General features: G+C 43.6%; 1 protein-coding gene across 1 annotated transcript in view; it reads right to left on the minus strand.

Annotated features, from left to right (window-relative positions):
• Nucleotides 1-361: 361 nt before the first annotated feature.
• The window catches only part of MTHFD1L (methylenetetrahydrofolate dehydrogenase (NADP+ dependent) 1 like), a 202743-nt gene continuing 185795 nt past the window's right edge, over nt 362-17309 (minus strand). Inside the window, exons 27-28 of the mRNA XM_057527877.1 lie at nt 8678-8798; nt 362-568 (exon numbers count right to left, since the gene is read on the minus strand). Coding sequence (XP_057383860.1) covers nt 8709-8798 — 90 coding nt within the window. The 3' untranslated portion in view covers nt 362-568; nt 8678-8708. The remainder of the gene's footprint in view (nt 569-8677; nt 8799-17309) is intronic.

Raw genomic sequence — 17309 nt, forward strand, 5'->3', positions numbered from 1 at the left:
ATATTACCACTTTCCAGCAGTCAGAAGATTTCACAACTGACCTGATATTTCTCTGTCTGTTATTTTTTCCTTGTTATGTTTATAAAGCTCTCGTTGCATTCACAATTTTCCAGGAAACCAGTGTCAGGTAATAACCCCACCATGAAAAGCTACCTCTAGAGAGCAGTCAGCGAGTCTTATCTGGCACTGAAAGCTTGCTGGTTGGTTTTCTACATACATGTTTATTTTCAGTTCAAAGACAAAATAGAAAACTCCATGGTGGAAAACGTTACCTTTTAGTTCACACTCTTTTAATCCCCCAGTCCCCATAAAATAAACATTCTAAAGTGTAAGCAGTGGGAAATAATGTAAACTCTGCAGAAACAGAAAATAAATTAGTTTCTTTCAGACTTGGTGGAGGTCCTTTTCCTGAACACTACACTCTGTTACAAACAGAATTCATCTTGAACGAAGAATAAATCTTTGGCCTATTTCACCATTTCCCCAGCATTGCGTAAGAGCATATTTCAAATTCACTTTCTTCTCCAACTGCAGCAAAAAGGCAAGGAGTAGTTTGTGTTTGTGGAGCCTGAAAAACAGGAAAAAAAAAAATATTTCGGTGGTTTAAGAACAGCTTTTTTCCTCTGGTGTCAAACTGTTCATATATTATAGCTCTGAAGTTGGAGACCACAAGAAAATATAAGAGCAGACCAGTGAGTCTATTCACAAGGCAAGGCTGGGATCATTGCTTGGAATCTTTTTACTTATGAGCAGTGGAGAATCCGATTCTGCACCACTCGGGACCGAGCCAGCATGGACACGGCAGGCAGCAGTTCTGATTTCCTAAAAGATTTTGCTTGGGGACCGTGGCTGAAATTCCATGACTTCTAAATTTGGAATCTACACGTTTCCAGGATCCTGTCAAGTGAGAACATCCAGGATTTTAGATTAGCAATCCTGTTGCCTTGGATTTCAGTTTCTCTTTTACAGCAGGCACAGACAGCAAGGTCTGAAAAATGCATTTAGGACAAGAATGGAAGTGAGTGAATCTGGAATTTCTTATTATTGTTAAAGCTTCGTTGTTTTCCCGCAAAGGATACTAGCACTCTCTGTCACTGTGAATTCTCCAATCTTTTAGAAAAAGAAGTGATCAAACTACATTTTAAAAAGAAAAAAGCAAACAAAACACCTAAGTACCAAAAAAAAAAAAAAAAAGTGTTCATCAGGAGAAATGTAAAATACAAGCACTTGGCCTTTGATCTGAATTTATACAAGGAGGAATTTATCCACTCGGCCAAGAGTTCAAACTCGGCTGGAATACAGCGAGCCAGCCTCCCACGGATGAGGGCAGGGTCTGGAGCCAGAAGGGATGCTTTATTAGCTTCAGAACAGAAGACGGTGATGAAGGCAGGGGACTAGGAGTTTCAAATACTCCCCGATGTCTGGTTCAAATCAGGGAAGTAAACAGAAAACAGAAGCATCGCAAGCATAGTAAACATTAACAAAAAGAAAATATTTTTGATGTTAGGAAGGGAGGTTTGCCTGGTGCAGACCTTGCCCCTCCTCTCAGTGACATGCCAGCCTCCCGTCGGTGGCTCTGGTGACTCTAGATACGAGGCACAGTGACTACTGGGGAGGGGAGGTGGGTGGCGGGAGAGACGAGGGTGGGCTCGGTGGGAGACCCGTGGATTGACCACGTGACCTCGGTATCAACAGTTTTATAGTTAAAGAGGCTTAGAGTCTGCAGTTCCACATTTTCAGAAAACTCAAAGGGTTGGTAAAGGTGTAGAAAGTCTGAATATAAATTAAAAAAAAAATCAGAAACACAATAGCGAAGGTGCAAATGAATCAGTTGTTTATTGTGTATTCAGTGGGGCAAAAAATTTTTAAATTTGATTTAGTGTTCTCAGTGCTTTGTGACCACCTAGAGGGGTGGGATAGGGAGGGTGTGAGGGAGATGCAAGAGGGAGGAGATATGGGGATATATGTTTATGTATAACTGATTCACTTTGTTATAAAGCAGAAACTAACACACCATTGTAGAGCAATTATACTCCAATAAAGATGTTAAAAAAAATTTGATTTAGTGTTAAATCTTTTGGAAGACAGAATATGTAAGACATCCAATCATGGTATGTGAATAATAAGAAATTACGAAGTGCCCAGGCAACGTGAATGACCAGAGGCAGAGACTGGAGTGACGTGGCCACAAGTCAAGGGCTGCTGGCAGCCGCTAGAATCTGGAGAAGGCAAGGAAAGGATTCTCCCCTGGAGCTTCTGGACGGAGTGTGGCCTGTTGGCACCTTGATTTCAGCCTGCTAATACTGGTTTCAGACTTCTAGCCTCTAAAACTGTGAAAGAATCAATTTCTGGTATTTTAAACCACCAAGTGATTTGTTATAGCAGCCATGGGGATAAAACACACACACATTCCCCCCCCCCATAAGGGGAGTTCTCTCCTATTTATTAAACTAAGACAATTTCATTGTATTTACCCTTATGTTAATTATTGGTAATGACACTTGGTTCTTGGCTTCTCTTTGCTGACAACCATCTTGTTTTGGTTCCCACTGTTGAATAACAGAGGTTAAAGTTAAATACGCTACCAAAGTGACTTTATTATTTATTATAAATTTATTTATTTTATTTATTTATTTTTGGCTGCGTTGGGTCTTCATTGCTGTGCGTGGGCTTTCTCTAGTTGCGGTGAGCAGGTGCTACTCTCTTCGTTGCAGTGCGCGGGCTTTTCATTGCGGTGGCTTCTCTTGTTGCAGATCATGGGCTCTAGGCGTGTGGGCTTCAGTAGTTGTGGCATGTGGGCTCAGTAGTTGTGGCTCGCGGGCTTCGTTACTCTGCAGCATGTGGGATCGTCCCGGACCAGGGCTCGAACCCATGTCCCCTGCATTGGCAGGTGGATTCTTAACCACTGTGCCACCAGGGAAGCCCCTGAAAGTGAATTTAAAGTAAAAACGAAGTCAACCTCAGTAGTATTTGTAAAGTTGATGGCGACATATTTTGACAATTTTTTTAAAACCTGAAAAGTGAATAATTTGGAATCATTTATATCATGAATGTTTTTTTTTGAGATTTGCTTTTGAATTGAGGAGAAGTAAGTCTATTTATTTCTCTTATTAGTGAAACTTCATGATAGTCACTGGATGCTTATTAACCCGCTTGAATGTCTGATAAAAAATGGCTTCTGCAAAATGGAGAAAATTTCAAGTTCATAGCATTGGGTTAAAACTTTCACCCTACCTTACAAGTTCTAATTTTTTCAAACCAACTGGTAGATTATAACTAATGACATAACTGAAGCTTTTCTCCAAGCTTTCCAAGCTTTTCCAAAAGCTCATCCAAGCTTTCCTCATTGACCTATAATTTTTCTTTTTTTTTATTTGTTCTTTTTTTTGTTGTTGTTGTTGTTTTTGTTTTTTGATTCTTTAGAATTGTCTATATAGACAACCATATCATCTGCAAACAAAGACAGCTATATTTTTTCCTTCCCAATCTGTATGTGTTTAACTTCCTTTTCTTTTCTTTTTTTTTTTTAATTATAAATTTATTTATTTATTTATTTATTGGGTGTGTTGGGTCTTCGTTTCTGTGCGAGGGCTTTCTCCAGTTCCGGCGAGTGGGGGCCACTCTTCATTGCGGTGCGCAGGCCTCTCACTGTCGCCGCCTCTCCCATCGCGGAGCACAGGCTCCAGACGCGCAGGCTCAGTAGTCGTGGCTCACGGGCCTAGCCGCTCTGCGGCATGTGGGATCTTCCCAGACCAGGGCTCGAACCCGTGTCCCCTGCATTGGCAGGCAGATTCTCAACCACTGCGCCACCAGGGAAGCCCTATAATTTCTTATATATTATATTAACCATGTATAAATTTAGAGTTATTAGAAAAATCATATTTTTCCAGCATTTGATGAAATATTATTTTTCTTGGTTTATTAAAAAAAAAAAGTGTAAGATGATTAGAGCCACTGCCTCCTGGGAAGTTTCTTTTAAAAGGGAATTAATTAAGAATTTCACAACCGTTAAGCCTCAAAACATTCCATTTTAGTTAGATAAGGGAGATTTAATTATCACCGTCTTTTAGAGATGTTAAAGATTCCATTTTAGATTTAATTATCACAATTGTTTATTTAAGTAGCTTGGGCTTCCAGCCTATTTTGGCTCCTGCCTGGGAGTGGGAAAAGGGGGCCTCCCTCTGTCCCAAGGATAGCTTGGGGTGAGGAACTGAGGACTTTTTCTTGAAGCACAACGGTGATGAACAATTTCTGAGCTGCTTCTTGAAAAGACAGAGTTTCAAAATTAAAATCAGAGAGCCCTGGAGCTCCCCCAGGAAACCCTGAAACTCTGTGGTTTACAACCTGGGGATAAGAGGCTCTGTCCACAAGCAGCGTCTGAAGATTAATTTATAATTATTAAATATCACTGAAAATTTCGGCTCAAAAGAACGTTTAGGGAAGAAATGAGCTGGTATTATACTCCTTTTTGCGTGTGCAATTCAAGATAAACAATTATAGCAGGGCCAGAGTCAATTTGATTCCGTACTAACCATAACTTTGCACATCAGAATAAAGTAAGGGAGTGTTTGAATCCTTCAGGAAATCTGCCAGGCTTTCTTGAGTTCATTTGAATCCTGCCAAGGCCCAGAAATATGATAAAGCTTCAAAATGAGAAACCCAGGGGGGGGGGGAATCAAACCTCCAAATCCAATCATCTTCAAACAAAAGACTGACCAGTCATGTCACAGGATCAGTTTCACTGGGACAAATGACTCATTTTAATTAGTTCTATTTGGTAACATCCAGAAGAATGAATCATGCCCTTAGTCTAACAATAGTGAAAGCACGACAGGGAAGCTTTGGAAAGAAGAAGCAAGAGCTCAAATTCTGGTGATTTCCTGGCACCTCCGGCTCATATTGTCTCACACCGTTTCCTAGAGGGTGAGATAAGCAGGGAAGGTGAGGAAGCGGAAGGAAAGACAGCTGTCCTCAACCGAGGGGCTTCTTCCACGTGGGACACGTCACGTCTGCAACACGTTCCGCGAGGAGTAAGGAGAGTGATGCCCTGCAGCTGAGTCCAGAGAAAGAGCTGGAGTCTGACCACGATGTGAGCAAAGCAGCCCACCGGACATTTCCTCTCCTGAGGCTCAAATCTGTCCGAGTATCATCCAAGCTCTAACATTTGTATTTCATGCGTTTTTAATAGCCACAGACCTGTGACTGCTAGTAGGAGAGGTCCCTGCCTGCCGTGTGCGAGAGCGGACAGGAAGCAGGAAGAACGTCTGCGGGATCGTTATTCTGAAGGACACCCGAGAGGGAACGTGTGCTTTGCACAGTGGTCTTCTCTTACAGCACCGGATGGTTTGCGATTATTCAAGCAGGGTCAAGGGATGGGTTTTGAGACACTGCCTACCAAGCCTAGAACAAGGTTTGGCAATTCACACGGAAGAAAGAACCTTGGATAACTGAGTGGGAAAATGACATTCAATGAGAGACTTAAGTAAGAGATAGCTCTAGTATAGTTTGACTGAAAAGAATTTTGACAAAGTCATAGCTTTTAATACTCAATTATCTTTTTTTAAAAAAAATAAATTTATTTATTTATTTTTGGCTGTGTTGGGTCTTTGTTTCTGTGCGAGGCCTTTCTCCAGCTGCGGATCGCGGTGCGTGGGCCTCTCACTGTTGCAGAGCACGGGCTCCAGACGCGCAGGCTCAGCAGTTGTGGCTCACGGGCCTAGTTGCTCCGCGGCACGTGGGATCCTCCCAGACCAGGGCTCGAACCCGTGTCCCCTGCATTGGCAGGCGGATTCTCAACCACTGCGCCACCAGGGAAGCCCTCAATTATCTTTTGTTATGAAAACATCACCTGGTTGTCCCCAAATTATGGGTCTGTTCGAAGAGCTGGTTATCATCTTCCAGAATGGGCCAAAGTTCATTTACCCCGTGAAAATCTTTTGGTTTGGGGCAGAAAGGATGGGGTGAGACCGAGAGTAAGCAGATCTGGGTTGAGTCTTGGCTTTTGTACTTATCAGCTGTGCAACTTAGGCAAGTTGTTGATGTCTCTGGGCCAGAGTTTCCGCAGTTCTGAAATTTGAGGCCAGCATGACATGTGACCGGGGATGGCAAAGCATTTCCTGCTACAGCTATGGAACGAGAGGCAGGGCTGAGTAGTGGAAAGGCAGTATTACTCCTCTGCTATCTGGTGGATCAGGGCCATCCCTCAGCTACCCCCTCTTGTGACCACAGGGGACAGGACGACACTTGCCTGTGAGGGGTGCAGTGACTGCCCACGAGACGTGCTTGGCACTGGGCCTGGCCCATTGGAGGGAATCCCCAAAGGCAAGTGTCCTGACCCCCAACCCCTGCTCAGTCTTTGTTTTTTGTTTTTAATTCTCTCTTTTTTTTTGGCCGCACCCCGCAACATGGGGGACCTCAATTCCCCGACCAGGGATCCGACCTGCACCCCTTGCAGTGGAAGTGTGCAGTCTCAACCACTGGACCGCCAGGGAAGTCCCCCTGCGCAGTCTTTGAACAAAGTCCAGAGGGATAGTTGTCAGCGAACTTGAACACAAGGTTTTAGAGGTAGGTACTGGTAAAGCTAAGGACACGCCACCTGGCATTACCTGAGTCCCAACTGCAAGAATTAAGGCATAAATGCATTTATATGACCTATTTGGAGAGCAAATAAAAATGGACCAAAAGGCTGGAAAAATACTCATCTATCTGAGAGAGATGAAAGAATTACACACACTTGTTCTGGAGAAAAATGACAAGTGGCAGAAATGTAGCATAATGGGTTGACATGACAAGGGAAATTAGTCTGGACAGGGGTCAACTCAAAGTTTAAGAGGAATGATATTGTGATTTTCCCAAGGCCTGGCTGGGAAACCCAAGACATTCACACACACATACACATGCACAGTCATATCAAAAGACCAAAATAACTCTGTTATCAAAGCTCAAGTTTATGGGCTTCTCTGTTAAATTAGTCTCCGTTAGTTCATTTTCTGGAGTTTTCTTTTTCAGAAATGACAAAGATTTGAAATGTGATTGTGGTTAAAACTAAATACAGCTCCCACTCCTCAGCAAAAAACACATACAAACAACACCAAACACCACACACACAACCCAAACTGAACAATCCCACAACTTGTATTAATGTGTCTCTTACCTTTCTCATCATAGCCTAAGTCTTCAGGGTTTTAGTAACAAAGACTTGCAAAAAAAAAAAAAAAAAAATCTCCCCATGTTCACTACTGATAGTCAAACAAACAAATGTGAGAGTCCTGTGTGCTTGGCTTAGGGCATAACTCAGAGACGATTGGAAAGAAGGGTCTTTAGGTCAAGCAAGCTCATCTGGAAGGCCCAGAATATACTGGGAAGAGGGATGGGTGCTGGGCTAAGGAACAGGAGCAGGAGGGAGTAGGAAGAAGGAATGGGGGTGTTTATGGGGAAGGAATGCGTCTTGAGAATATGGTGAGGGCTTGTCTGATATATGGGATGGGGAAAAGCAGCTCCAAGTCTCTGAGACTTCTGATTGGGAGTTTCCCAGGGAGGAGGATTTGCGGGGGGGGTGGGGTGTCCTTCTTCTTCGTGATGGGAAGCTAGGACAGAAGCCAGCAGGTGTGCCTGCGGCTGCAGGACCGAGGCACAGACATGAATGAGACCAAAGGCCCCCTGCTGTGGGCCGCCTAAGCCAGCGCCAAGGCAAGCCCAACCCTCTTACACTGCGCAGACGCTGAATCATCAAGGGCTTTAATTTCTGCTGCCCTGTCCTTCCTGTGACTCACAGGGCCCTTGGAGTTAGACGATCTGTCCCATCTCTACGAATCTTACCGGTGGTATGGGAGCCCAATCCCCCTGTTGTGCGACATGCTATGGGTTAGATTGTGTCCCCAAAAGGTATGTTGAAGTCCTGACCCCTAGTACCTCTGAGAGTGACCTTAACTGGAAATAGGGTCTTTGCAGATATAATCAAGATAAGAAGAGGTCAATAAGGTGGGCCGCAATTCAATGAGACTGGTGTCCTTTAAGGAAGACAGAGACGCACAGGGAGACAGAGGAATGTCAAGGATCAATGGGCACTACCAGGAGTTAGGAAGAGGCCAGGAAGGATTCTGCCAGAATCTCAGAGAGTGCATAGCCCGGATGACACCTTGACTTTGGACTTTTGGCCTCCAGAACTGTGGGAGAACAAATGTCTGTTGTTTAAGCTGCCCAGTTGTGACACTGTTATGGCAGCCCCAGGAAACGAGCATGCTGGGAGTCCTCTATCACATGATTCTAACTCTGTACCAAGAGATATGTGGGACGAAGGTATAGCTGGTATAGTTAATGACAGCAGATGTTAGTTTTAATTCTCGAGAAAGAATAATGAATTTACAGGGCTCCTTTGTTATAGCAAGAGATGCCTTAAAACGAATCTATATTCAGAGACGGCGTGACTGACTTTCACTGGAGTCGGGTCCAGGCGCACCAAGGACCTGACCATCTCACTGCCTATCCACACCCAGGAGTGACCCAGGGCATGGCTGTAACCTGGTAGGAATTCACAGTAACCAACCACAGTAACAGGAAATTACTTATCAGACCATTTCTGTAATAAATATCAGAAAAACCAAACAAAATAAAACTAAAAGAGATTTGAACTAGGGAAGAAAGAAAGAAAGAAAAAGTAAAAAGCACAATAGCCTACCTGAATTGAGTCCTGTGAAAATCTTGTTCACTTAGAACAAGCCTGTAACTTGCTCCGTTTCCGTATCAAGATCTATGTCGTAGAAGCAGGGCCGAGTCGGCAGTCCTGGCATGGTGCTCATCTAGGGGAGGGAACCAAAGATTATATATTAGCCAGTGCTGCAGAGCGACCACTCCGGACACTGCACATCTAACGACATAAATTAACTATATGATTCAATTCAGCCTCATGTAACTTTGGGTTATATATACATGTATCTTTTTAAACTCACCATCTGCTATTTCCATCTTTGTTTAAGGAAATGAAATCCCTCCATGGTCCCACAGCATACCATGGCTCCAAAACAGTGATTTTCAAACTCTTTTTCTAAGTCAAATCTTAATGCTGAAGCCCAACAAAGATAAGCCCCTCTGGCTGAAGGGGACAGTGGGTGTGGAAGGAATGAATTAATGAATAACCCCCAAGACACATTTTGGTAAAACCTTCAACTCTTGGAGCACAGTTTGAAAACTCCTGTTCTCCAGATAGCTGGCCTACTTTACTAGCAGTAACTGTTGTTTATTGAGAACTTACTATGTGCTAGGCACTGTGTAAGTGCTTTTTTTTTTTCATCGTCCCCCAAACTCAATGAAGTAGGTACTTTTATCGTTTCCATGTTACAAGGAAGGAAATGGAGGTTTAGAGGTGTTAAGTCATTTGCCCAAGGCCACACAGGTAATAAACAGCAAAATGGGAAATTGGACTCCATGTTTGTAATCTCAAATTACTCATATAACCACCACCACCACTGCTGCCTCCACCACCATTGGGGCACTCTATACTCAGAATTTTACATAGATAATAACTTAAGTTCCCCATCACCCTTAGAGGTAGGCACTAATTTTAGCCTCACTTTACTGATGAGGACAGAGGACATTTAGGCACAAAGGCATGGGCTCAAGGATACACAGCTAGTCAGTGGTGGGGACAGAATTAAAACCAGGCCTGTGCTTCTCACTGCTTTGCTGCACTGTGTCTAGATCGGTTTTGCAAAAAGCACTCTTTGTCCACCTGCACCAGAGACCCCCGGTGAGCTGGGGAAGCTGGCCGGTTTCCTCTGGCGATGCTCACACACTACACACGGGTCTAGGACCCGGAGTGTGAGGACTGTGGATGAGCTGCCCCTTATCAGTTTTAGTATTCCCACTTCTTCTTACCAGGCTGAAAGTTCTCTACACCGAAGGAAGCCAGATAAGGCCTCTGTCATAGATCTCCGTTCTCTCACTCTCAAGGTCCTTTTTTGTAGGGACAGGATTTCTCTGACACCCACCCTTCCCCCCTATGATGCTGACAGACTCTCGCTACTCAAACTGGGGTCTGTGGACCAGGAGCGTCGGTATAACCCAGGAGCTTGTGGGAAGTTCAGGACCTCAGGGCCCACCTGTGGCCCACTGAATCAGAATCTGCAATTTCAGCACATCCCCAGGAGATCTGTGTGCACGCTTCCATCTGAGAAGCCCTGGCTTAGTCAATACGGCCTAGGATGCCTCCCCCCACTCCCTCTAGCCCTGGGAAAGGGAGCTCCTGGGGAAGGGGGTGAGGTGCTGAGGAGGAAGGGGAGAGGAAAGCCCTTTCACCCCTGACCAAGCGCTGCTACTTCTTCCTGGCCCGAGCTCCAGGTCGAGGAGGAAACCTGTGCACCTGCGGCCTCATAACCACCTGGACGATGAGAGTGTGAGTGAGGTGGGTCCACGTGGCCAGACACATAGAACACTGTGCTATACGGTGTCCAGCTCCTGTCTTGCTAATGGCACAGGACTGCACTTTGGTGTATTATGGGCTAAAAAGGCTTCTGAGGCCTGCCTGGAATACAGGCGCCACTGATAGCATGTCTTCAGGAAAATGTGCTCTGCGTTTCGAGCAATGAACTATAAATAAAGTTCTGGCACACAACCTGCTGGTAGGTGGGGATTTCCCGTACTTTAAAACTTTAGGTATGTGGATGGCTACTTATCCTCCTGAGGTTTCTGTTCCTAGCAGGGGGGGGGGGGGGTAACATTTTTCTCTGGTTACTACAGTCGCTGCTCCTAGGAGACCCCAGAAAGAAACCCACGCTTAATGTTTTAGCACTGAAACATCAAACACAAAGGACATTGGTGGGAACTGTTCATATTTTTTCCAGTTTCCTGGGCTACAAACTCATACCAGTTACTCTACAACAATTTTCCTACCTAACTGCATTCTGACATCAGCGTTTTAAGACGCCTTTATAATCTGTGCGGGGATATGGATTTGGAAAAAGGAACCAGCGTTTTATAGTTTAAGAAACGAGTGACCGCATTCAGCCACAGTGAAGCTGCTCCGTCTCTAATGTAAAATAACTCTCTCGGTCGAAGGTATCCGGGTGAAGATGCTACCCAGACTTGACTGCTGCCGCTCCTGAGGCTGCAACACTGTCCACTCCAGGGCACAATTCAGTACGAGGCAGATCATATCTAAATCCACACGAGGTGAGAAAACCCAGGAAGAACCCTGCAGGCAGTGCATTTGGGTTCATCTGAGCAAAGTTATAATGGAAGCTACTATTGTGGATAACACAGTTGCACTGCCTGCTTGTTTACAAGCTTTTTTAACAGACATGAAAATTCAGCTTTCCACCATTCACTTTTAGCTGGTGCAAGACCAAGACCGACAAAGGCAGTGTGATTCGCACGCTTCCTGGAGCTGAACCACTGGCTGCAGTGACTCAGCACGTGCATCTTTGGGTCATTCTGATACTGTCACGAAACTGGGAGCTTTTCAAAGTAGCCAAAATATTAAATGCCAGGAAGTATGAAATGTCTTTCTTCTATTTTCAACTTACTTCTCTCAAATGGGAGAAAAATGAGATCAATCAGAAGACTCCCATGTTCCTTTCCAATGATGCAATCATCACTTTCAAGAATCAAGGATCCCTACTTATTCGGGATGAGCAACAACAGACCAGGAAGCATGTGGAGTGTGCAGAGCTGGGGGACTCCCAGCCCTGGAGACAAAGCCGCCTCCAGAACATCTATGTTTAACATAAAAGTCCTGCTGAGCAGACACAGTATGGAATTATGTTAACAAGACCTTACACATTCGCATCAGATTCTCTCCCAATAAAAAACACTCTGCTACCAAAGGATTGGAGCCCCCAGACAAGAGTCAGCAGGGCACTACAGGAAAGAAGAATTCGGACAGCCCTTGGGAGTTGACCTCTGGACCCACGCCTGGGGTCAGTGGTGATCTATGTTGACTTATTTGTGTGCCTTGAAGAAGGCCTCCTGCTTAAAATAATGAGGGGCCACTAAATTGTACTTACTTGTCATGCTGCATTCATGGATTCTTTTACAAAGGCTGAAAAGCATGGGCTTTTGCCCTTCATACCCCTAATTTTAACTACAATGAATCTTCCAAATCTTTGATTTCGGGTTAAGCTTATTTTGGAGAAATGACGAGTTATAGGAATAGCCTTTATAAACATTCATTAACACCAGCAAAGAGAAAATATTCATACACCTAAAACTTGTTATTCAGAAGTAAGAGTAAAACACTCTTAGAATGAGTAGAAAAATTACCTAAAAATCTGTTTCATAAAGTGATAGTATCATACTTACCACTTAACCAAAATATCGTTGTAGTTAATTTTGTTGTGTTTGTGAAATAATTTCTTTTCTGACTTCTTCTTAAATCTACTGCTTTTTCCTACTGGATAAATCATTCAGATTTGTTGTAATTCAGAAAAGAAGTAAGCATTTGAACTCATTATTCCTTCAGTTCATGATCTGAAAGGGAATCCCTTCTATACATTTCTTTCCTCCACCAATATGGCCAAACACCCATCATCTTGTTCCAAAAATTTAAGAACAACCAAAAAGGGACTTCCCTGGTGGTCCAGTGGTAAAGAATCCCCCTTCCTATGCAGGGGATGTGGGTTCGATCCCTGGTCAGGGAACTAAGATCCCATACGCCGCGGGGCAACTAAGCCCATGTGCCACAACTACAGAGCCCACGAGCCCTGGAGCCTGCGTGCTGCAACTAGAGAGAGAAAACCCACACACCACAACTAGAGAGAAGCCTGAGTGCTGCAAGGAAGAGCCCACGCACCGCAACGAAAGATCCCGCATGCCTCAACGAAGATCCTGCATGCCACAACTAAGACCCAACACAGCCAAAAAAAAAAAAAAAGAACCACCAAAGGGACTACAATGGTTAACTACACGATGATGTAATTTAAATAAAAAGATTCTTTTTGATGAAATAATAACTCAAACATTTAAACTACTGAGCAAAAGTATTTTCTGAATTATAAGTACACTGCCTGGCAATATTAGGCCTGCATTTAATATCTTTTTAAACAGATGAGTAAAATGGAGGATGATTAGAGAATTAGGAAACAAACAGAAAACTTCTCGAGGACTGGGTTTTTTGTTTCTTCCCTTCTCCCTCTTCTTTGGACATGAGGGACAGAACTGTTTACATCTAATGGTCATTTAGATAATTAAACTAAGATGATGCAAGAGGAAAAATGGCCGGTATAAACATCAAGTGAAAGGAAAGAAGAGAAGTATTAAAAATCATGATAATGAGGGGGCTTCCCTGGTGGTGCAGTGGTTGAGAATCTTCCTGCTAATGCAGGGGACACGGGTTCGATCCCTGGTCTGGGAAGATCCCACATGCCGCGGAGCAACTAGGTCCGTGAGCCACAACTACTGAGCCTGCGCGTCTGGAGCCTGTGCTCCGCAACAAGAGAGGCCGCGGTAGTGAGAGGCCCGCGCACCGCGATGAAGAGTGGCCCCCGCTTGCCGCAACTGGAGAAAGCCTTAGCACAGAAACGAAGACCCAACACAGCCAAAAGTAAATGTAAAAATAAATTAAAAAAAAATCATGATAATGAAAACAGTGCTGCTACCACTGGGATTCCACTTGCCTGACTTAGCGGTGATGGAGGCTCTGGGATTTCTTTCTGGGTTAGGTAACATTCACCTGCACGGCCCGTGACTGCCAGGGATGCTCTGGGTGCTTGGGGCGTGTCCTATCAGAGTGCCTGTTCCTGTGCGAAAGGACAGTGAGGCTTCATTCAACCCACAATCCTTTGCTGAGCACTCACTATGGGGATACCAAGGTGACCAGGACCTGGTCCCTGCTTCCAGAGGGACAGACCATTAAGTAGATCATTTGGGTCGAGTCACTTTTTACTTTTTAGTTAAAAAAAAAAATCTTTTTCATTCTTTGCTTTTCATATAAAAAGAATGAACATAATAAATTCTTAACGTCTGATTTTCGAAGATGGAAGTCAAGTTCAATCACTATAAAGATGACTCTATCGTGCTCACATTTTGGGCCAGTATTACAGAGCTCCGACTATTCCAATTTATTTCAATGGCGTTGAATAAAAGACTGAGCAAGTACAGTTATTTCTCTCTTCTTTTGTAAAGGAAACTATAAGTCTTAGTGGTAAGAAGGCTGTTCCAAACTAACTTTTCCATTAGTTAGAAAAAACTTACTTTCAACAAAAAACACTTTCAAAAAGAAAATACTTTCAACTGAGAAGTAATAAATAATAGAAGTAAAAAGCCAAGTCTTGTTCTCCTAATACTGTTTCCTGGAGGTGACCCCTGTAAACAATGTCTTGTGCAAACTCCCAAGAAATTTTCTATTCTTATATAAGCCATGTGACTATATAACATGTATTTATGTAGTTACGTACAGAAATTGGAAAATTCCACATGTACAATTCTGAAATCTGATTCTCAGGGAGAGTAAAACTTAAAAGAGGCACCTGGGGTAATTTCTAAACAAAGGAATGTGGCTGGAGTGGGGAGACCCAAGATGAGTTGTTGCCAACACATTCTACAGTTGACCCTTGAACCACGTGGGGTTAGGGGCACTGATACCCAGCAGGGTTGAAAATCCAAGGATAATTTATAGTTGGCCCTTGGTAGCTGAGGTTCCTCCCTATCCACAGATTCAACCAGTGCAGACCGTGGATTGTTGAGACTGAAATACTACTGTCATATTTAGATTGAAAAAAATCTGTATAGAAATGGACCCACCCTGTTCCAACCCCTGTTCTTCAAGGATCAACTGTAAAGTCAATGCGCCCTGCCTTTTGGAAGATGAGAGATTAGGGAGAGTTCTTTAGAAGAAAAGAAAAATAAATGCGAGCAGGGCGTCTGACCTACTGGATGTTGACAAAGGAAACGAAGAAGTTCGGCACCTTTCACGCATCTCAAATATTACAAAGGACTAAGAGCTTTCAGTTCAAAGACCACTCTGCATTTGAGTGCATCTTTTTCCCCACCAAATAATTTATTTTTCTTTTTTTGTTCTGATTTTAAGGACGGTATCCTTAGTCAGCTTTCAACTATGCTTGCCAGGAAAGCCCCATGCTGGCTTGCTCAGTAAGACACTGTCCTTCCTGTTTCCGTGCCTGGAAGACCAGAGGTGGCATAATGCAGCCCCAGGGCTTCTCTCTATTGTCCTCTTGGTGTTGGCTTCATCCCCAGGCTTTCTGCTCTGCGTGGGCAGCTCCAGGCCACATTGTAGCCACACCCTGTGATATCCAGTGCGAGAAAGAATGTCCCCTTCAGTGACTCATTTTTTTCCCCCTGATTCCTTTCTTTTATTTACCAATTTTCAAAACAATAGTTTGGTGCCCAATGGTTATACCTCTGGGACTCTGCTAAGTGCTTTCCATGCTCTGTATCTCATTTAATTCCAACAATTCCACAAGGTGCATGTTATTACAGTTTCATTATCCCCAATTTGCAGATTAGGAAAATAAGACGAGGAAAAGCATAATAACACAAATCACACGGCTAACAGCTGGTTGAGCTGGAATTCAAAAGCAGACAGTGTGACCCCGAAGTCCTAGCTCTAACCACTGATCCCTACTGCCTCCCTTACATCATGGCATTTAGTGTCGCTGCCCCTCGGTGGCAACATGTGTGCTTCAACTGCACAAAGAAATGTTATGAGCTGCCTTTGCAATGGGAATACACGTCCTATCAAACTACTGAGATTTCAGCTACAATATTTGTGTAAATAAATTTACATGAATTTGTAAAGCAAATTCATTTACTTTACAATTTTAGTCTTGACTCCTTTTAAACTTTTAATATTTATGCAAGAAAATGTTACACAGCTTACACCCAGGGTGGTATCTTTCCAAATTACATCTTAGTCACAGTAGTCAGCAGTGAGTAAATAATACCTTGTGACTGTTAAACATTGCTACTGTTGACCAACCAATTGGTTCCTCTCTCACTTACTTTGTTCTTATTCATTCATCATATGCTTTGTTCTTATCCATTGCCAAAATGATAGATAAAGGTCATATCTACACAGGTATTACACTGTTCACATCTCACTCTTCCATATCCATTGGGGAGCTGGGGAGATTCTTCCCCATCTCTCCTCATTTCACCATAAGGACCACAGCTGAGGCTGCCAACAGCCGTGTGAGACAGGTGAGGCGGGAGAGGTCTGCGCAGCCCCACTGAGAGGTGTGGACGTGGCCTCAAGACAGTTGTGTGACTTTCCCTGAACCAATTAGGAATGGGAACGTCGAGTACAAAGGCTGGAAGAGGTAACCGAAGTCTGACGGGCAGCAGTAACCCAGGTGACTCTGAGGGGTGAGGGGAAGGGCCCCATTCCTGTACTGCCTGTGTACCTGGGTAAGTTACATCATTGAGTCTTGGTTCTTTACCTGGAAATACACTATGAATACACACAGATCTATGTTATAGGCTCTGTTTCAAAATTAAAATGAGATAAAGTAAGAAAGGACCCTAGTTTAGTGTGTAATACACAATGGATACAATTGCTATTCTATTATAGAAGGTACAACTATAATTGTCTAGATGAAGCACAGTGCTGTTACTTATGATAGAAAAAGAAAAAGGAGACTTGAAAACAAATCTGAACTGTGAATAATTATGTTTCTTTTATAAGAAAAAAGACGTTCATTAGTTTTGAGATTTCCCCCTAATGTTTCCTGCTCTATAAACAATTTAAAAGAGCCCCTTTCTGTTGTTCCTACTAATGACAATCAAAGCTGACGCTACACCCAATAACCAAGACCTAAGTATCGAGTAATCGGGGGCCTCTGACTGATGACCAATGTTATTTTAAGAGAGAAACCTTCAGAAGTGTGATGAGGAGCTAAAAACAAGTATGATTTTAAACTGAGTTCAGTCTTTAGGAGGAGAGGATTACTCTTTCTGCTTAGGCCGAAGAAGATGCTGTGAAGAGAAGAAGCACAAATTCAATTCTTTACACACTGCTCCTCTCGGCTGCAACTTTTGCAGTGTCTCCTCTCCGGCCTTTCGATGGACAGGTGGCAGGCCAGGAGAACCCCCCCCAGCTTTGGCAAAACAAACCAATTTTATAATGTTTCATTGTTTGGAAACTCAATATTAAGTAATCAAATGCTGGTTTCTGAGAAGCTCATCTTCTGAAAATGAACTGTGATACTCTGGGCGTGTTTTATCCCAAGGTCCTATTAGCAATTAAGTCATCATTCTGTAACTCCTGGAAGGAGAGAGAAGATGAAGGGGAAGGGAAGAGAAGGAGGAGGGCGGGGCCGGGGGGGCGGTGTCGCGGAAACTGCCTTGACTTAGCTGAGCTG

The sequence above is a fragment of the Balaenoptera acutorostrata genome, chromosome 14 (assembly GCF_949987535.1).
Source record: "Balaenoptera acutorostrata chromosome 14, mBalAcu1.1, whole genome shotgun sequence".
NCBI classification, from domain to species: Eukaryota; Metazoa; Chordata; class Mammalia; order Artiodactyla; family Balaenopteridae; genus Balaenoptera; species Balaenoptera acutorostrata.